This window comes from Brachionichthys hirsutus, chromosome 4 (genome assembly GCF_040956055.1).
Source record: "Brachionichthys hirsutus isolate HB-005 chromosome 4, CSIRO-AGI_Bhir_v1, whole genome shotgun sequence".
Lineage (NCBI taxonomy): Eukaryota > Metazoa > Chordata > Actinopteri > Lophiiformes > Brachionichthyidae > Brachionichthys > Brachionichthys hirsutus.
The window spans coordinates 9,039,408-9,060,496 of record NC_090900.1 but is presented as its reverse complement, the minus strand read 5'-3'; the positions used below and the strand labels follow the sequence as shown (position 1 = coordinate 9,060,496).

The window sequence follows — 21,089 nt, the reverse complement described above, 5'->3', positions numbered from 1 at the left end:
GTTGACCTGCTGCTATCAGCGCGATAAAGCAGCAGCAGCGCCGGGGCTGAGCCGGTGTTGTGCGTTCTGACGCGCCGGTGGACCAGCGGCGATGGGTGCTGCGCAGACGCGCTCCGAGCACAAGTACCGGGACTTGTCGGACAGAACTGGATGTAAGTAAAGAAAAACTCGTTTGGAAACTAACATAATTAAAAAAAAAAAAATCACTCAATTTCCAGCTGCAAAAAAAACAACCTGTGGCGGTGCCCAGTTAGTTTCGTTAGGATGAGAGTTTGAAACCGGATCGCTGCACCCGAAGTTTTTACGACTTTTCTAAATGTGTTGAAGATTAAAGTAGAGCAGGGATTAACAATCGAAACTAACCATTTGAGATTTAGCGCGGCACTTGTTCATAATCTATTTAATTTTGTTAATCTTCCCAATCATGCTCATCAACGACAGATCTGAGATGATTTGTGTCGACGCTTCGCTGACAGTAAAGTGAACCCGTGATGCGGGTCTGTCCGTCTAAAGTCTAAACACACAAAAAAAGGAAGTCAAGCTGTTCCGCTGTCATTTTCTCTTTAGTATGAGAGGAAATATAAAAAAAAAACAAGCAGCAGAATTGTGCAGATTTAGGATGGGAGGAATCCTGATGTGAAATCAGTGCGTGCGTCTGGGTAGCAAGGATTGCGTCACATACCGAGCCCAACTTTATTTATTGATCCGGAAGCGGTGAGAAGTTGAACTGCTTTATTCCAACGTTTAGGGTTGTCAGAATAAACAGGTGTTCAAAGAAATGATTAAAGATGCCCAAACCATCTTGATACGGGAAAAGGCAGGACTCCATCCAAGTGTTTAGACGTGTCTTTGTGCCGTCCGCCGTCCACAGTTAATGATTCAAGGAGCTCTGAGGGCAAAGGCTTGTTTGCTTCAAGCTGATAGTAGAGCTGCACCTCATCAGCAGGTCTCACTGTTCAATCACTGTTTGACAATGTGATCAAAAAAAATGTGCATGTTTCTGCAATACTGTTTTTAGAATGAGTTAATTGCAAGTTTTCATTGCACTGAAAATGAATGCAGGAGGCGTGCTGATGCATGGAGTCATTTTGGATGTATCTCTGACACACACTTCTTTTCCCCCTCTCAGTTTCATTCGAGCAAATAAAAAATCTCCACCAAAGGTTCCAGCAGCTGAGCGGAAATGAAGAGACGATAAGGTGTGTCTTAAAACGAGTGGTGAAGCTCTGCTGCTCAGCTCTCTGAGGTCTGGATGTAAATGTTCAGCTTCTGTGTCGCTGCTGGAGAGGAAGCGCTCCCTGCCCAGGCATTCATTTGTGGGTATTTCTGTCGTCTCTGGTGCTGCTGCAGAGCTGAGCTAATGCAAACATGTAGGCAAATACAGTATGTCGGTGCATCAGGCACACACAGCTGGCACACACACACACACCGCCTTTTGTATATAAACACACAAAGAGGTGACATGCTGGTAGCAATAGATCAGAGGCATTCCCTTTTAAAGAAATGGACTATTGGACAGTAGCTGTTTCAGTTTACTTCCACTCGATTGGGGTTCATGTTACTTCCCTTAAATTACGTTTAGTGTTTCATCTGTGTCGTGGTGATGGTCTTTCTTTTGTCACTCTGCAGGAAAGAAAACCTGGACAGCATACCAGCGCTGGCAAATAATCCCATCAAAGAGCAAATAGTTGACGCCTTCTTTGATAAAAGGTGGGTGTGGTGAAGTTAGAGCTGGTGTGGTTAGTTAATGACCAAAGCAACAGATATTAGCACTTTCATTATTTTTTATGTGTCTTGTGAGGCTTAAAATGTTTGCTACAGGCTACATCATGACAGCACTCAAAATATAAGTTCTTGTCATAACCCTAACCCTAACCCTAAATTCAAAACATTCTTTTAATGACAGCTTCTTGTGATTTTTAGTGGAACTTTTTCTGGGACTGCCGTCAGACTGGTGATGTTTTAAAACTAGAAAAGCACCCCGAGAGCGCGGACCTCCGCCTAGCAGCTCATTCCCCTCATCATCATCTTTACATCATCCACATGTTGATCTGGATCATCACCAAAATGTTATAAATTGTTCTTGGTGTCTTTACACACCGACCTTGTAAAGTAAAAGAGAACTGTCCAGAGAGTCGAGTCCAGAGAGTCGAGTCCAGAGAGGCAGGAGCTGATTAGCCGAGATGTGTAACAGGTGCGTCTCGTTCAGTTCAACAAAGCCTCCGCAGCTGTGCAGAGCAGAAATCAACCTGCAGCAAAGGTCACCATAGCAACCCTCACAAATGGAGTTTAATGTTAAAATGTAAGGATCAAAAATGAAATACTTATAGAACGGATCTATTTACAGATGTGGCACTAAAGGAAATACTGGTATTATGTCATAGCAAAAAGCCATAGCTGTTTAAGTTTAATTAATAATGCCTCAATGTCTGAGAACCAGGAACCAGCACCAGGAGGAAGTGGGGAGCTTTGAGGAGATCGGCTTCGAGCAGTTTCTCATGGTGATGTCCCACTTCCGTCCTCCAACCCTGAAGACGACGGAGGAGGAGAAGGAAGCCTTGAGAAAAGAAAAGCTGCGATGTAAGACAATATAATGCATTTTGAATACAACGGCATTAGTTAAACCTAAGAAAGACGGAAGCAGAAAGTAGCAGGAACACGAATCTTGCTTTGAAGCTCCAGCTGTTGGTCTGCGTCTCCCTTTGTGTGTCTCGGTTTCAAAATACCTGCAAGCAAGTTCATCACCGAGCAGAGATTAGAAATACGCATAACGCTATGTGGGTGAGCTTATTTCAGTCACCAACATGCTGTAAAGACTTTGGAAATCCGAAGCATGTTTGAGACTGGATTCCTCACTGCATGTCAGTAGGCGTATGTCATTGTATTATTAATGGCCTGGCTGGGCAGAGCAGCAGTGTTACAACACTAGCAGCGACAAGCATAGCCAGAGTCAGGACCCAAACGCAGCATCTGATGCCTTCGTAGATTATAGTTGGAGGTCTATCACTGATTAAAGAATTTTTTTTTTTTTGAAATACTATTTTTTTTAAGCATTAATTTGGATATCCTTTTTGATGTATTGAATTCACCACAAAGGCAGTGGCAACGGTAATTTAATGCAAGCAACGTGTGTCAAAGGGGCAGCAAAAGACTGAAAGTGGAATGTTCAAATCGCACCTGTACGGAACATCGCAAAGGTAAATGGGCTCATTAGTAACACTTGATTGTGTCAAAGTTAGGTGTGAAATGACAGCTGCGATGGGGTGGGGCTAGACTTTGTACAACAAAAGGAAAGGATATTTCAAAAAGGATATTAATACATGGTAAGACTTTGTTAAAACAGACGTACAAATGGTTCATTCACAAACGACTGAATTCTGTTGCTTTGTGTAGCATCGCAAGTTGCATGAATCCGGGGTTGTACCTTCTTGAGTCAACAGCGTGACCAATGCAAAAAAAAATTGATATGAAAAAAAAGGTAGACATTGTGACACAGTAAAGAGATAATTACCAGATTTGACGTTACGCTTTACTTCAAACAATTCATCTAAATGGTTTCTCTGTTATCAGAGAACCACTGTCTGAATGTTATTTCCTCTCAGTTCATTTTTATACAATTTTTATTGTTGTTGTTATTTTTATGTTCTGCGTGACAAAAACAAAAATCAACACAGCTCTCCCTGCTATCACAAAGAAACATTTCACCTCAGGAACTTTAAACGGCTAAAGAAGAAGATCCAGCTTGACATTAAAGCTGACATTCTATCGCCTATTAGAAATAACAATGGCAGTGGCATCAAAATGTCACTGGAGAGCCCCGAGGAAGAGAACTGGTGTTTTCCTCTCTCGTGTTGCATTGTCGTGGCAGTGAATCGTGTAAATGTCCCAGGGAAGGAATTTCAAAGGTGTTTTGTTGCCTGAGTGGGATTGTTGGCATTCAGCAGCGGTGGTTCCGACAAGGCCGTCGGGAGACACGCGTCGTGATTCTACTTTTCCATCTCAGCATCCTGTAAACATTCTTGTGATAACATGTTCCCCATTTTTAATTGTGTCGATATAAAGAAATCCTTAGGAATCAGAATAGCCTCTCTATGCTTCTGTTCTGTCGTTCCAGTTCTGTTCAACATGCACGACACAGATAACGATGGCACCATCACCCTGGACGAGTACAGGAAGGTCAGAGAAAAAAAAGATTCCACATTAAGGCCATTTTGGACTGAAGTATGGGCCAAATGTTTTGCATCTAGATGTACATTATTAGCCTGCATTAGAAAGCTGGGATAATGGTTTCACCATCGATTCTCTAATATCTGCAAACATCCTTTAAGCTATTTAAAGGATAAATCACTAAAGCTCAATTTCCACGGTTTTAACCATTACTTGAGGATTTCCTCAGCAACAATGAGTTTTTTTTAAAGATTTGCTTTGCAGCTCATATTTAATGCAAATCGCATTTAATTTCCTAATACTGTGCCATATGCTTGAGTCAGATCCGACCTGCTGAATGCACGTTTGTTTGTAGATTTCTCTGGGTGATTATATTACTTATTGTCAAATAATGAACTAGCTATTTTGGCTCTACCGTTATGTGATGTTGCAACATGCATTATTGTAATAAGTATAATTTTGATGTTGTCCCACGCAACAATCTCAGAGAATGCAGAGGTGTACACACACATCTTCACTCGCGTGTATTACTACACAAAAAAATGGCAGATATCTAAACTAATATGACACAAGAGACTCTCATATTTGTAAAATGCATTCTGTTGTTTGTCCTGTTTAATAGAAAGCATCTTCCTGCACGGAATTTGAATATTTTGTAACTTTCACTTTATCAGTAATGGAATCCTTTGATATCCCATCATAAATACATAGATTATAATGTCCAGTTAGTCACACAAATCGTAGATCCCTTTAGTCTCCCTAACGTAAACCATTATCCATCATTCCAGGTGAGAAATCAGGGATGCCACGTAACCGAGTGATTCCAGACCTGCCCTCCAGCTTCTGAATAGCTTGCCATGCTTTAAAGAAAGGGTACTTTGTTGTTGTTACAAACTGGTTTCAAGCCTTTCATGTTTTATTCGGGGCATTTTCGACATCGGGTGCTCTGCACCAAAGCAGAAAAATCCTTGTACACCCATTCGTAATAATACTAACTGCACTGATATTTTCGAAACTGTAAACATTATCTTCTAAGTGGAAGGTGGTGAAATGACAGCTCAAGAATTCCTTTTAGTGATTATTGCAATTTAAGTCCAAATCATAGGAATAATTGATCACGCGCACGTTTAATGATTCCATTTGCAGCTGTCAGAAACGCTTCACGTGTTTTGCTCGACGACTGACGCCGCTCAAACTCCACCGCGGGTTGAAAGACTAACATTGTTGTTCTCATCCAAGGTAGTGGAGGAGCTTCTGTCCAAAAGCGGCGCCATCGGGCTGGAAGCTGCCAAGGCGATAGCAGATGCTGCCATGCTGGAAGTGGCGAGCACAAATGTGCCCCACATGGTAATAAAACATACCCCCCCCCCCCAACTCAGCAACATTCTCAGTATAATGTCTACAGTGCAGCAACCGCTGGTCTCTTCACGCAGGCCCCAGAGGATTTCTATGAAGGAATTACATTTGAGCATTTTGAACAGGTTTGCACTCTGCTTCGTTTTCTCATGGGACGCACTTTGTTTGTTTTTTGTTACTTGTATCATTTTGTTATCCATCCACAGATTCTAAAAGGACTTGAAATGGAGTCCAGGATGCACATTCGCTTTTTGGATGTAGATACCACAACAGTGCGCTGTGGGATATCAACCCCTTGAAGGAGTTTTCTTATAAAGAGATGGTTATGTTGCTGCTGCTGTTTTTCGGCGAACCCTCTCCAGTCACTACTTAAATGGAATGGAATGAAAGCATGTACGCTAATATATTTTTGGATGGATGGAAAAGATAACAGACATAATTACATAAACTAAGTGCATGTTTATACTTATTCTTAAGACTGTTGTGGGATGATCGAAGTTTTGAGCGAAAGGTCATTTATAACATCAGCATGTGATCCTACCGGAAGGAAGTACCAGACATTTCAGAGATTTAGCTCTTTATGAAACCATGGCAACGATGTAAAGGATTATTTATACTTTGGTCACCGATAGTGTTCATGTTGTATAAGTGTGACACCAAAGGCACAAAATATTCCTCTGCAGCTTCACAGTAGCTCAATTTGTCATTTCTTTCAGACTCTGAGCCACTTATCTGAGGATAATCCACCATTTTTTAACCAATAACAAACAAGTACTGTCCATACATGAATTATAGACTTTGCACTGAATTGTTAATGAATAAAACTAAAGACATTAATAAAAAGGTCTATCTAAGATATCTTTTGTAGAGACTATTCATTTACAAATAGCCATTGCATTTAGTAAATGAGGTGGAAAATCTGGAGTTTTTAATCACTGATGACGCAGAGCAGAAAAACAAATAAAAGCGTGAACATTCTTTGAACACTTGCAAGATCAAAGCAGCTAAATTTAATATTGTAAACTAGAAAAGCATTCTGAGAGCAGACCTCCGCCGAGCACCTCAGTCTCCCTTGTGATTTACAGTAAAAATAATGGCCCTACATTTATTTTATCTATAATTATAGATTCCTTAAACATGAAAACAAACCTTTAGCTGTAGCAACTGTATTCACGTGAATATTATCATTAGTTTAGATGTTATTCAGAAAAAGCAAACGATTTCCCACTACCAATTCCACAGTGTCTTGGTAAAGTCCAGCAAAAACAGAACAGCCTTATAAATACGTACAGCAATAAGTACAGGTAATGTACTTTAAAAAGTATATATTGAATAAAAATAAATGTAATAATACATGGAAACAGTGTGCAGAATTAAATTAACAAAAAATAAAAATGTTTCTATTGTTCATTCAATCAGAATTAGAGCCCAGTTGCAGTTTGGACAGCTGCATGTCAGAGGGCAGGATGGGAGCCAGAGAGTCTGTCGTAAGGCACCACCAGGCCGATGTTGTAGTTGTAGCCGGAAGACTCGGTGTAGTTGGACCTGCAGATCGGCAGGATGTGATCCTGTGACAATGCATCTTCAGAGAAGTCGTAATGGGAGATGACTCCCCTGTGCCTGAAAGATGAAGACATTTTGAATCTGCAGAAGAAATATTACCTACATATTCCGTTTGGAATGTCAGTGAAACTGGAGGCTTGATTTAAAGTCTTTAGAGATCACGTTTATCTCTGATGACATCATCGCAACATGTGACAGGAAGGAGCAACAGGATGTCTGGGCAATCAGATTACCGGTCACCACTATCCAACCTGAAGTGATGTATAAGGTGATGTTACAATTAATAGCATGTGTTATTTATCATGGCAATTACAGAAATAGTTTAAAATCATATCAAAACCGCACACATTTCTGTTTGGTAAAATAGAGTATTTAGCCCACAGCCTGGTAGCTTAGCATATCATAAAGATTTGGAACAGGCTCCAAAGGGGGAAAAAATAATACAGTTATAACATCTCATCAAATCTGGACAGAAACCAAAGTGTAAAATGTGTAAGAAATGATGTCTTGGCCCCGGGAGAGTCAAAAAAATTGTTACATTATTTTTTATATTTGAAAACCACATTTCGGTTGTTTAAAGCTGCGGGATGGATTTTAGATGGGTTTTGTTTTCTTCAGACAGAGCCAGGCTGCCTGATTCACCCCATTCCCAGCCTTCATGCTCAGATAATCTTATTTACCGAAAGAACCTACATTTTAATCACAGTATTAAATTGGTTGGATTTACTTTCAGAAAACCTAAGGTGCAGGAGGCAGTTAATCCACTCCATATTTCTGACACAGAGACTGTGTGAGCTTGTGGAAAATGGGAGGAGGATGAGCTCCAGATTGAAAGAAGAATGTGGGTGAGAGATCAGTGACCTGCGGTGAGCTGTGAGGTCATCGTCTGTGATGCAGGCCCCCCGTGGTGACTTGTCATCAGGGATGTTGGCTGTTACCAGGGTGCTTGTGTCGAAGTGTACATGCCTCACAGGATGCCTGCAGCAAAGGCAGAAAGCAGCACCTTTGCTATGAAATGTTTACAGTGTTATTTTGTAGTTGTGCCCCTTAATCTTTTCTACAAATGTTTCCTGAGGCAAAAGTAAAGATGCATGGAACTACTGCACATATAAAAATATTAATATTCTGATTCTCTCGCCCATATAACACAAAATCTATTTAATCTCATCAGTGAACCGCACAAAGCTGCACAAATTGATAGTGTGCGGTCCAACTATCAATGTTAGCAACGAGACAATCTCAGAGACACGGCATAGTTTATAATGTGCTAGACAGAGGAACTCATTTTCAAAATTAGATGTTACTTTTTTTTTTAGCTCTGTGACTCCGGTAATGAGAAAGCCCACCTGTTGTGCATCTCCCACAGCTTTGTTCCCATCCTCATCTCCCACACGCAAACCAACCCTTCGCCTCCGCCACTCACGATCTTCCAATCGTCAGCCTGGACCGAGGTGACTCCCAGGTAGTGGCCGTACAGAGACGCCACGGAGGAGCCGGACCGTAGGTCAAACACCCGGACCCTGAATCACAGCAGAGACGATCAAATGCCATTAATTGAGTCAGAACTTTTCTGTGTTAGATTTGCCACATCAGTCGAATTTAGTTTGATCTATTGAGAACCGTTATTGGTTCTATGTTCAGAGCATAATAAGGTTGTATAATCTGATGTATTGTTATATAGAAAGTGACACATTTGCATATTCAGTCCAGAAGATTCCCTGAAAAACAAAAGTAAATTCAATCTGCCAGTGAAAAATGGAAATTTAGAGTTTCACTTCCTGAGAGCTGGGGCTGGAGGAATCTCAGACCACACACAAGAGAGAGTAGTTTAACAAAGACAGTATTCATCCACAGACAAAAGAGCACTGAAAGGATTTCAATGCAGCAAAGAGAAAAAATGCCAGAAGTGTAGCACATGTTCAGCACAAGCCATCGAAGTAAACATCACATTATTGCATCTAATGATAAAAGATACCAGAATGCATCAACCACTTTTACTGGATGTTGGGCAGTAAAACACATTTTACTTACATTCATATAAAGAAAATGGACATTAGCTTTAACATTGAGCCAGAAACCAAGGAAACATTAAACTAATGAGGATGAAGATCAGAGGACTTTTCAATAATCCATTAGGGTGTGGATGTAGTCATGAGATCAGAGGAAAAGGAAATGAATAAACAATGAACAAAGATGACATATAAACACAAATGAAGATAAAAGGGGCAGGGGTTGGGTATCGAACCACAAACCTTTCCTGAGCAAGTGACTGCTCTGCCTCCTGAGCCACAGCCACCGGGTGGAAAGTGACACAAATACAATCCCACAAGCAAATTACAGATTTACAGGAAGGTAAAAATACATTCATTTGGTTTTTACCACATCCAATTTTGTTTTTGTCATGAATAAATATGGTTTAATAGCAATTTGTATTTGTGATCACTTTTTGTAGTAAATATATAAACTATTTTTAGTAATGTATTTATTTCGCTCAATAACAGCAACAATGGATCTGCTTTAAGATCATTTGTATGTGCTAGTTAATGATATTAAGATGATATGAAGATGATTAGGGTGTGGGTATTACTGTTTATTATGGCTATCTGGCAGGGGCAGCCGAGTTGTACTCGCTGGGGTTGATGTGAACACTCGAGCCCAGGGGACCTGCAGCCCCATCTGTTGTCATTGTGGCTTTATTGCAGCTGAAGGCATCCAGGACGCAACTCCATCCAGGACGCAACTCCATCCAGGCTCACACATCTTCCAAGACTTCATTACCATAATGAAATTCACTTTGGGGACTCGGATTTCATTTCCGTTACCAGCCTTCTTGCAAAAAGAATCAGAGTTGGTTAAATTGGCACGGTGGACTTGATGTCTGCAGCTAGTTTTGCCTGTTTAGAGGCATTACGTGATGAAAGCACACATTAAAACATTTAGGAATATTACTGGCAACCACAGGGAATCATCAATCTAATGATGAAGGCAGCTCCATATTCAGTGAGCCGTCAGTGGCCCGACTGTTCTTCATTAATCAAGGGGGAAGCTCTGCCGATGAAGAGAAGTGAGGAAGAGGCGCAGATACTTCAGTTAGTTTCCTCTAAGATTCACAGGACATTAATCTTCCCTTACTGAGGAGGACACCTGATGGAAACCTGAGCTTTGATGAAGCCGCATCGTCTTGTTTCCACGCATTACTCTGGACCTGTTGCAGGTAGATCTTGTAAGTTAAGATGAAGTCAAGAATGATTAAAGTTCCCCCCCAAATAATGATACTTTAACTTTTTTTTATTTATTCGTCAGGTGTTATGGGTCGACTAATTAGCTAGCTCAAATGTTTTAATTGTCCCAAATGTAGCCGAGACTGATAGTAGCAAAGTCCGGATTTAATTTACCTCGAATCATCAAGAAAATTAAAAAAATCATTTTTCTTTACCAAACCAAATCCTAGTCCAAAACATCAGCAGAACAGTCTTTAGGCTCTCTCCCAACATGATTAATAGCCTAATTAAAAAAATAAAAAAATTCAAAAACTTCTTTCCCATTTGTGTTGACATGGCCGCCTTCCAAACAGCCCTTATCAGGACCCCTCATTCTCTCCCTGGATCTTACAAAAACAGGGGGGGGGGGGGGATCATTTGGACAAAGGGAAGGGATGCATTTGGCTTTGGCTGGTAGCCACCGAGTCAGAGAGCCAAGACCACTGGCTTTCCCTCCATTTATTTCCATTTGTCTTTGACTCTGCATGCACCAGCTGGGGCCGAAGTGGAGGAGACGAGATGAAATTACACATCTCTCAGAAAGCAAACACCAAAAGTAAAGAAGAGAGGTATTGAATTAAAATCTAAATTCTGTAAAGAAATCAAGTGTGTTGATACTTCAGTCAAAAACAATACAGAAGAGAGGAGAGAGAGAAAACCAGAAGCTAACAATGTGTCTTTTGCTTTAAGCCAACTACTTAACAGCCAGATGGATTCAGTGTGGAGTAGAAACAGTGGGGGCAGCTTTGGACAAAGACGTGCCGGGGATTTTTGTCTTCCCGCCAGCTCATGAACCGCAGCAGCCGCTAACAAGTAGAGCACAGATGAGAATGGATCCTTTGTATGTATTTTCCTCATCGGAGATGCGCCAGGTGAGCGATGTGACAAATGTGTGCTTACGCATAGATGTGTCAGCTGCTGATGAATAAGACGATGTGTTTTTTTCCCTTGAATAGTGTCTCATATAAAAAAAGAGACATCTGTGTACAAAAAAAAAAAACCTTTCACACATTGCCTCTATCTTGTTTTTTTTACAAGGAGATTTGTCTTGAAAGTAATGGGGAAAACATAAGACTAAATAATGCACAAATTGGGGGGGGGGGGTCTCCTTATAACACCTTTCACTGGAAGCGATGCATCCTCTCTCTGCTTCCTCCTTCATCCGGTTACTTTTATTTAACAGACACCTCTTTCTATCATTATTGTTTTTTTGTAGAAATCGGAGATTGCAAATATTGTGAGATTCTGTCCTTGGACATTATCCACATCCGTGACTGTGTGAAAGTGTGCGTTTCTACCTCCTGTCTTTGTTTCCAGACACCAGCAGGTGAGGATGGGCATCTCTCAGGTTGATGCAAGTGAAATCTCCTGCAGAGTTTCCGACACAAATCACAGGTTTGCTCGTCTCTAAGCTGTAAACATGGATCTGAAAAGCGAGAGCACGCACACAAAAAACGTTTTTTAAGAGATCAGACAACCTCCAATAAAACACCACCAAATGTATCAGCCTGGCTACTCAGAATGTAAAGATCAAAGTCGCTTTTGAGCATGTTCCAATTTTTGTTTGGCAAGTTTTGTAGGACTTTGTAGCTTCTTTCGTCCAAAGCCCCCCCTAAATATAAATCCACGATACTCAATACTCAGTTTTCAGTATATCTTGGAAAACTCCAACAAACTACACTGAACCACGTCTGTCATGCAGAATAATACTTATGATTACATGGGACAGGTACTTGGACAAAGGCTGGTCTATGTCACTGCACATTTCAGCTACATAAAGAGATGCTTAGCCATTTCATTTAAAGTAAAAGAGCACATGTGTTCAATATGGAGACAATAAAAGAGACATGTTCGGGGAAAGATTTATTCTCCACGGCTGCAGCAAACTTTGTTCATACAAATTACAATGATGTCATCAGGAGCCAGACTAATTGGACAATTACTGGCTGATGTTTACTGCTCCAAATCAGACGGTAGAAAAACTACAACCGACAAATAATCTAATTTCAGTGATTAAGGCAATAAAGAAATTAAAGGAGGTTTGAGAGAGAAAGAGCGCAGAAGGTAGGAGACAAAAGGAAAGATACAAAGCAAGAGAGAGAGATTAAGAATTTTAAAGGAAGGGAGGCATGATGTAAGCCTTGATGATGTGCCAGCGGTTTTTCTATGTGCCTTTCTTGGGCCAAACAGCTTTAATTGTACACCTCCCTGGGGCACAGCCCAAAACATGCTGGACACTGCAGTGACAGTTTGATAGGATTTGGACCGAAGAAGACGGGATGAGAATGCAGGGGTCATAAATGAGAAATAAATCTACTTTGTTTTTTCTCTCTCAGAGAATCAGTGTTCCAGGAAGAATTATTTTTATTAAATATCAGCGTACATAAAATGAAGAGATATTACTTCGGGAGACAAAGGATCAGTTTTATGATCATACCGGTGGGGGGGGGGGGGGGGCTGTTTACACACCCCAGCAGAATGTCTCAAAGATGAATAATCATGAGAATGACAGGTGGGCTTGTTAGGTTAATGCACTTGTTGGAGTCCCTGAGAGGCTTGAAGACAAAGGACAATATAATGCTTGCGTTTATTAAGATGTTAATGCAATTACTCTCTTTGGTAGACCCACTGCAGTGGATGGCTAGCGTGTGAGGGGGCAGCCAGCTTGTGTTGGATGTCCAGCCACGAGCTGAGTGGATGCCTGGCTGCCCCCCCAGTCCACTGGCACAAAGGACTATGAGCAACAACAAAGAAGGGGAAGGCTAGAAGACAATGCTAAATGACAATGCATGCCGAAATTTGAAAAGATTTCTTCTATATAATTGACAGAAACCAACTAATTGTGCTTTAAGATTTTTCTTACTCGAAACAAACAAAAACCTGACAATCTGGTCGAGTTCATCAGATGTCAAAATTCTGTAAATGAACATGTTCTGTGATGCAAAAAGGCGTGAAACAGCTTTGATGGATGCCAGCTCCGTTCATTTTGACCATTTTTAATGGAGCATATGTTTTTTCTTACCAAACGTTGTGTAGAAAAAACAACAACCCTGAAGTCTCTATTCGATTTTTGCTCTGTCTTCCTCACAGTATGAATTTACTGTTAGATGCATGACAAAAGTGACAAACTAATTACATTTGTGAAATATTTTAATTAGTAAGCGAGTGACACTAATCTAGAGTTCATACAGAAGGTAGTGCAAAACTCACCATGGAAACAAGAATATTTCTGCACTTCCAGTAAAATTAAGTGAAATCAAACTTCAGCTTTTCATAATATGATTATACTTCAAATTAATTGTAATTATGAGTCACCACTAGTGAGGATTTTCATCACTGATTCATGTACAAATGATCTTTCGCTATGACTAATTAATAATTTCGTCCAAAACATGTTCAGAAATAGTGGAAGCTTTCACATCCGTCTTTCCCAGACTCCAAGGTGACTTCAGACGTCGTACACAACAAAGATATTTAGCTCAAAATTAAATGCAGTCAATGATTTTTGGGCATCTTTGTGCATGTACCGGTATATCTGCTGCTCTCGTCTCGGTCCACTATGTGGTGCTTTAGTGCCGCCATCGAATCCGTGCTCCTGAATATCGGCTCATCAGGTCAGAGTGCCACACGACGCTCTGCTGCCTCAAAAGCTACCCGTCTCACAAACAGCCAACAACTGATGCTTGAATGACGTCATTCATTTGGATGTTGCAGCTCTCGCTATCACAGCATCATAATTATTCCATTAACTCTGAAAAAATAAATAGCACGACGTGAAAGCATGCCGAAGAAGAACGAAGAACAGTTCGTCTCGTGCTTCTTTGTGCTTTCTACGTGAAGTCTTAAGAGTCAATTAGTCTTTAGAAACACAATATTATTAGAAGCAAACAGAAGAAGCTCAGGGAACAGCAGCTTGTCAATGCCCCCTAAAGACTGGTGTAATCCCCAGGAGGTGCAAGAGATGCTTGTCAAAGGGGATCCAGTGTAATAGTGATCACACTGTCTAGAGACCGGTTTACATTTAGACAGACAAGATCTATTTAGAGAGGAGTCTTAGCACGTAATGCATGTGAAGCTCAAGTCACCGCAAAGATGGATTAAAAGTTGGACGTAGAGAGTTCAGTTCTTTTAGAGCGTGAGCTTTTAAGACCAATATTTATTCTTGCGAAACGGAAACATAACTCCGTCTTTGCAACCATAGTTGTATGCAAAATACAAATACACATGAATATATAAGAAGCATTAAAAATTCTGATGAATAAAATAGTGCAGACACCGCACCCACCTTGTTTCCCCCGCCGTGCATCGCCCAACCCGCACTCTTCACTCCAAGTGCAACATGGGATTCTGAGGCGTCAAGGCAGGTCACAGGATGACCGTAGACGGAGTGGAGGATCCGTGGAGTCTCTTCGTGGGGGTCCAACAGGTACACGGTGTCTCCTGTTGTCACGGCCGCTAGCGGGCAGTGCTGCCCCCTGCTGGGCACCAAAGCCATGCTCTCAACCTGCCACAAAACAAGAATAGAATAAAGCAGGTAGCACGCACCCTACTCATCATAACATCATTTCACTAGACCGTACATTCATGGACTCGCTTTGCTGCAGATTAATTACACCTTTTTGTTAAAAATAGGGTTTATTTTAAATCCTTTACTTCTACTAATAGTTAACGCATATCACAAAGACATTTATCATACAATTTACAGTTGCTAAAGGAAATCATCGCCTCAACAGTAACCTTACTTAGTTGGATGAAAAATAAAAAATAAAAAAACATTTAGTATTAAAATGATTCAAATGAAAGGATTTTGTTGGATGTGACCATCTGTCCAAAACCCAAAAACATCACATTTACCATGATAAAATAAGAATATCTATGAAGTGAAATGTGCTTTCTTACTTGATGAATAACTTGTATAATAATTCTTAAAAACAAGAATGATAGACTACCGGTAAATGATAAACCGCTTAATCACTTCAGCAGATGCTCAGCATTTGTCTAACTTACAGTCCTGGGAAGATGAACCTGGCAGGATGACCTCCAGTAGCCGCGACCGTCGGCCCAGTCCAGCCGCACATCAGGCCCAGCGGCAGAGCCGAGAGCAGCTCTGTCGGGGCTCAGGACCAGGACTCGGCTCCTCCCTGGAATCTGGTAGTGGTGGATGGGCTCTCCACCTGTCTCTGTGCTCCACAGGTCGATGCATCCTTGAGCCAAGAAACACGTGGAAACCCTTAACAGCAGCACTCGGGAAGGAGTGAAATCAAAGCTATAGCTCATATATTTAAATCCTGAGAGCTTCCTGAAAGTATGAGTGTATTCCTGTGTGTGTGTGTGTGTGTGTGTGTGTGTGTGTGTGTGTGTGTGTGTGTCTGTACTATCGTCAAGAAGGAATCTGTTTATCACAGGATAGCAATGCCTAAGCAGACATACACACCATCTTCATAAGCAGCAGCCGCCACTGTGTTGTTGACCTGGACGTGACTAACATGAGGTCTGGGCTCAGAGAGAGCCGACAGGCTGTTAGTCTTCAGGTAAGAGGCCGTCAGATCCCAATGCCGCGTATCCCACAGCCTCACGTCACCAGATGTGTACCTAAGACACGCACAAAGTAAAATAAAGACTGACCAATGCAACAGCACAATTATTGGCCATTTTCCACCCGAGGCTGAGAAGTTTGTCTCTTCATGAACACCTGACGTCAGCCTCCCACCGCTGAATCATTTCCTCGCTTTACTCACTTTCTTGATGTTATTTTGTTTTCTAAAACCTTTTTTCCATCAAGATCTTTCGCGCATTACAGGGGTGTTGTTTGGGTGGAACAATGCTGAACATTTCACCCCGTTCTCCTGACCACTTGTGGGATTTACAGCATGTAGTGAAGGTTATCCAACCAACTTGCAAGAAGACTACATTTTCAGAACTCCTATTTAGCTATAAAATGTTAATGCATGGTCATATCATCACTCTTACGTATACCCTTAATCTAAAATTATATTAAAAAGATGAGACTTTTTTGCAACGTGTATTTTTACAAATATGGATATAGTCCAATTCATTGTGATCATCATCATTTCTGTTATAGGTCTGCAACTAATTGTATGATCATTTATTTTTTGTTTAATGAACTCTTTAAGTTGATTCCCAAATTTGTTGCTAATTTCTGTCTGAGAAACTGATTAGCATATTATTTAAGGAGTGCTTTAACTAGAAGGCAGTTAGCTAGCGGTCCAACAATTCCTTTCAATATAATTAAACCCGAAACCAAATTCCGAAAAATGTACTCCATCTTTGGGATTCTTACAATATCAAAAAGGAAATTAATTAAATTTAAAACATGGGTCCCTTATTAATCAAATTTTGCTCCAAAATTCTATGTCTTTCTTTGGGACATGAATCACTATTCAATTATGTTTCCTGGCTTTGTCAAGTAGATCAAATATAATCATTCATTCCATTTTTGAACAAAAAGCAGGGAAAACAAAAACTGCCGTTTATCCAGATTGAATTCAATATTGAACACGTTCTTCCTTGCTACATGAAAATACCAAGTTTCATCAACGCTTCATCCATGGATAACAAACAGAAACAGCCTTTGCCAGGATCCAGTCCAAAATTGATTCGGTTCTCCTGTGCCATAAAGTCCTGCCACGAAAACGCTATCAAATTTTATATTTTTAATTCTACAAGTAGACCGACACACCAACAAAGAAACATACATGGATGATGACGTTGTTGCTCCTTTCTCATATATATGATGGTAAGACACAGATCAAAGTGTTTTGCTGTTTTCTGACATTTGATACAATTAATGGGAAAATTATCAAAGGATTAACCAGCGATGACCCAATGGATATTTAGAGCCCTATACCAAAGAACAGGTTTTTATTCATCTATTTTTCCACTAGCCTACTTTTCCTCTTTAACAAACTGTACGCTTTGCTCTACTTCCTTTTCTGCTTGTGATGCTGTCTAGTAAACTGAGCCACAAAGAGGATCCTTTCTTCGTCTGATAGCAAACCAGTGTGAAACTCCGCAGAGGCTCGCATCAATTACACAGAAATCTCATGACTGATAGAGCAAATGATTAATGAATCTTAAAATATTAGATGAAAGTCTATCTAATCAGTCCCCCCCCCTTCCTTTAACAAGTGCTATAACCCCAAAGTACACCCCTCACACTCATTAGGCCCCGGGTCTGTTCCCTCTCTGCCCATCTTCATCCGATTGAACCAGCTCTCACTGCGGGACACGACACACCGCCAGCGTTCCCACCTCCGCAGATACCATCACGTCTGAGTGTGCGACACAGTGACAGCAAGTGTGACAGAGGGTGTACATGTGTGCACCCGTATGTGTGTGTGTGTGTGTGTGACTGGCATTGCAGCTCTTTGGCATGGACTTAACAATTGGAATGCTCACTTTTACTTATTCGGTACATCACTTCAATGCCAGTTATCAACAGAACGATGATGCTGAATGTCATTCACGCAATTTGCCAAAAACTTTCATGTGCAGAAAACTTGGTGCACAGATTATGCAAATCTTCATACGAGGGCGACCAAACAGATTCGGGCTTCATGTCATTGTGAGGGGGTTGTTGGGTAAAAAAAGATAATGACTGCTATTGTCTTAAGTAATAAATATTATTTTACCACTTCTCTCGTAATATTTGGTGGATGCAACCACATCATCCTCTGTTTCTCTTCACTTATTCAAGTTCAACTTTTAGCTAAATTACAAAAAGTAGGATCAGCAACGATGGCGCGACTTCTTCGGTTGCTGTGGTATAAAATGTAGGATTGAGAATGTCTCAACTGCTTTGGTACTGTGTGTCTTACCTCTTTTAACCTGCAAAGGCATAAACACACCATCTTCTCCAGTGGGACACAGCAGTGCCAGAGGGAGCCTAATCACGCGCTCCCTGGACACGCTGCACATCTCCTTGTGGGCCGTCTATCAGGGGGCCCTCACATTTTATCACCATTTTCTTCAGAGCACGTTCAGCTTATTTCAAGTACTCCTCCTTACACAACCCTCTATGTCCCTAAACATTCCCATTAGAAGGAAATATGCAACCTCAAAATTAAGGTTTGGAACCAGTGAAAATGTTCCATCACATGTGCCTGATATATTTTTATTTCTTAAAAATAAATAAGGATTTGCTTAAAAAAAATATTGTTTTTTTTTATTTAATGGATATATGAAAGTATTTGCACTACATGAAACACAACAGTATAAATTATTTTGCATACATCAGTTGTTTCTTTACCACTTTGCTACCAAAATTGTAAGCATATATACTGCAAATAAGATGGAACAGATCAACAAGTCTTGATCACACTGTACCTGGAAACCGCATACATCACCAAGAGCAGAAGGCTGGCTACATTGGAGCTTTGGTTGTTGATAGCTATTATACTGCATCTGTGATGCATTAATAACTTTTATGTCCAAATGTGACACGTTTCTAATAATACACCCAGTCACATTTCAGAAGATTTAGTATAAGAGTAGAAAGCCAGGCATGGATTCAGAGCATAAGAGCAATGAGCATTATAGCACTAAACTCACATCACTAGCAACCAGGATCTGGGAAACTCACCCAGCAAAGACAAATTCGGCACAGGAGCTGACATCACACAACACCTTCCCCAGTTCAAACTGCAGCTGGCTGATGGATCCCACTCGGTTCTGGGGAGAAATATTAACATGCTTGAACACATTGCTCCATTCTTAACTAGAAAAGCACTCGGAGAGCACAGACCTCCGCCAAACAGCTCATTCCCCCTCCTAATTGGATTTACACCGTCCACATGGTGATCTGGATCATCATCGAAGGGTTCTAAATTGCTTTTGGTATCTCTATACACCAATCATGAATCGGAGTTGAAGTGTATTTTTTAACTGATTTTTAAATCCATAAATTTAGTTTTCAATGTTAAATTCTTTTCCTGACCTCATTCTGCATCAGACCCAGAAGACATTTTTCATGATAGTACATATCAGAACCGTTTATGACTGTGATTTTTGGTGAGTGAATTGACTGTATATTTACAAGATGTGATTTTTTTAAAAAGCCTCCATTATAAGTAAATGGGAAAAGCCAGATATTTTTGTATCCTATTTGCTCTCAAAATGTACCGTAATGGGTACATTTGGTGGAGGGGATAACTTTCAAGTTTCAGTTATAAAAACAAAAATACCACAAATTATATTAACCTGAAATGTTCTACGTAGTCACTCCCGGAGTTTGTCTGCATGTATATGGAACAAGGGCTGAATAATTCCTATCCATCAACCTTCATATTCAAAAAGTGAAATAGAAAATGAGACACAAATGGCCTATACTCAACCAGCTATTCCACACGTCATACATTTATCCAGACCAACAAGTGGAGGGTTTGAGTTTGGTGGTAAAACAAATAAATCATTCTAGTTCCCCACGGTGGTACAGCCTGAACCCACCTTCCAGTTGGTGCACACCGTCCGTGCTCGGTTCCTGCTGTCTCGCAATGTACCTTTCCAGCAAGGGGAGTCAGACACACTGGCATCCTGATGATAACCCTCCTTTCTGCACATCTTGAACCACAGAACGGCGTCTTCAGCCAGGACTCTCCATGCCCTGCTCACCTGCGGGGAGAATGGACACACACTGTGTAAACTGTAAATTGCCTGATACACCAATAATAATCTACAATGTAAGGCGACAGAGAGAAGAGAATAAGAAGATAATTTGCTACCTTTGCGCTTGAATATTATTTTTTTATTTTCGCTGATGTTTAAGATTTGTCTATTTGTCCAACCCTTTCACCAGACTTGCGTATTAATTTGAGAATCCTTCCTTTCTCTCATCTTAAAATGGAGTCATCTCTCAGCAGCTTTTACCTGTGCACACCGGCCCAACTCGGTACGGTCGAGGTACCGGAATATCTTCAAAGCCAACTCGTACGGAAGCTCAATGTCGAAGAAAGGAATGTCATTCGTGTCATTCTGCAAAAGAAGTAATTAAAGCACACCCAATACACACAGAATTCAGCATATCATAAAGCCCAGAACCCCCGTCGTCGTCCTACCAGATCCTGGATGAGTTGATCCAACAGCTTCTCATCTTCCTTGATCTTTCTCCGGGGACGCTCCTGCTCTAGAGACGCGCTGCGCACGTCGGTCACGTCACGGAAATTCCGCTTTCTGCGCTTTCTCTCCTCGTGGATTCGATCCAACAACGGACTGGTCCTCCCATCCAACAAGCTACGCGCAATGGACACATACTTCGGCTGATCCTCCGCCGCGTTCCCTGAAGCTTCCCTTTCCCCACCGAGCCGTCCTTCCACCGCAGCGCAAACACACCCTTTCGGTTCGTCCGGATTTGGTTTCGAGTCGTCGAAGTAGCTGTTTCTTACGTCCCCCTCGCCTGACTGGCCGCGAACGTCACAAGGAGGACCAACAAGATGCTGCTCCTCTTTTTTACTTGCTAATTCTTGTTCCCAACGGTCTCTGAACGCCGCTAGTTCGTTTTCTGCCATGTTTATCGATCATTGTGCATCTCCTTATTGCATTATAAAGCTCCGTCCCGGGAATTTATTAGTTCTCCCAATACATGAAAAGAGAAGCCAGAGCTCGGCATTCAGGCGAGTCGAGCGCGTCCTTCTCTATAAACAGCCCGAAGAGGGACAAGGCGCTGCTGCAAATCAGTTCCGAGGTTTTTAATTCCGCACTTTTATAACAGAAGCAGCGATTTACGGC

At 41.1% G+C, this 21,089-nt stretch overlaps 2 protein-coding genes across 2 annotated transcripts; one reads left to right on the top strand and one right to left on the bottom strand.

Annotated features, from left to right (window-relative positions):
• The first annotated feature begins 91 nt into the window (after positions 1 to 91).
• Positions 92 to 6,803, top strand: tesca (tescalcin a). Its single transcript, XM_068738487.1, has 8 exons — positions 92 to 152; positions 1,130 to 1,199; positions 1,630 to 1,710; positions 2,441 to 2,580; positions 4,115 to 4,176; positions 5,407 to 5,514; positions 5,601 to 5,648; positions 5,730 to 6,803. Exons 1-8 carry the CDS (start codon positions 92 to 94, stop codon positions 5,820 to 5,822), a joined length of 663 nt encoding a protein of 220 aa, XP_068594588.1. The 3' UTR covers positions 5,823 to 6,803.
• Positions 6,804 to 6,977: 174 nt separating this feature from the next.
• fbxw8 (F-box and WD repeat domain containing 8) lies at positions 6,978 to 20,869 on the bottom strand. The gene is made up of 11 exons (XM_068738717.1): positions 20,420 to 20,869; positions 20,232 to 20,336; positions 19,812 to 19,976; positions 18,949 to 19,037; positions 15,781 to 15,938; positions 15,354 to 15,550; positions 14,632 to 14,850; positions 11,645 to 11,772; positions 8,433 to 8,606; positions 7,948 to 8,064; positions 6,978 to 7,143 (listed from the first exon to the last, which is right to left on the bottom strand). The coding sequence occupies exons 1-11, from the start codon at positions 20,867 to 20,869 to the stop codon at positions 6,978 to 6,980; spliced, it is 1,968 nt and encodes a 655-aa protein (XP_068594818.1).
• Positions 20,870 to 21,089: the final 220 nt, after the last annotated feature.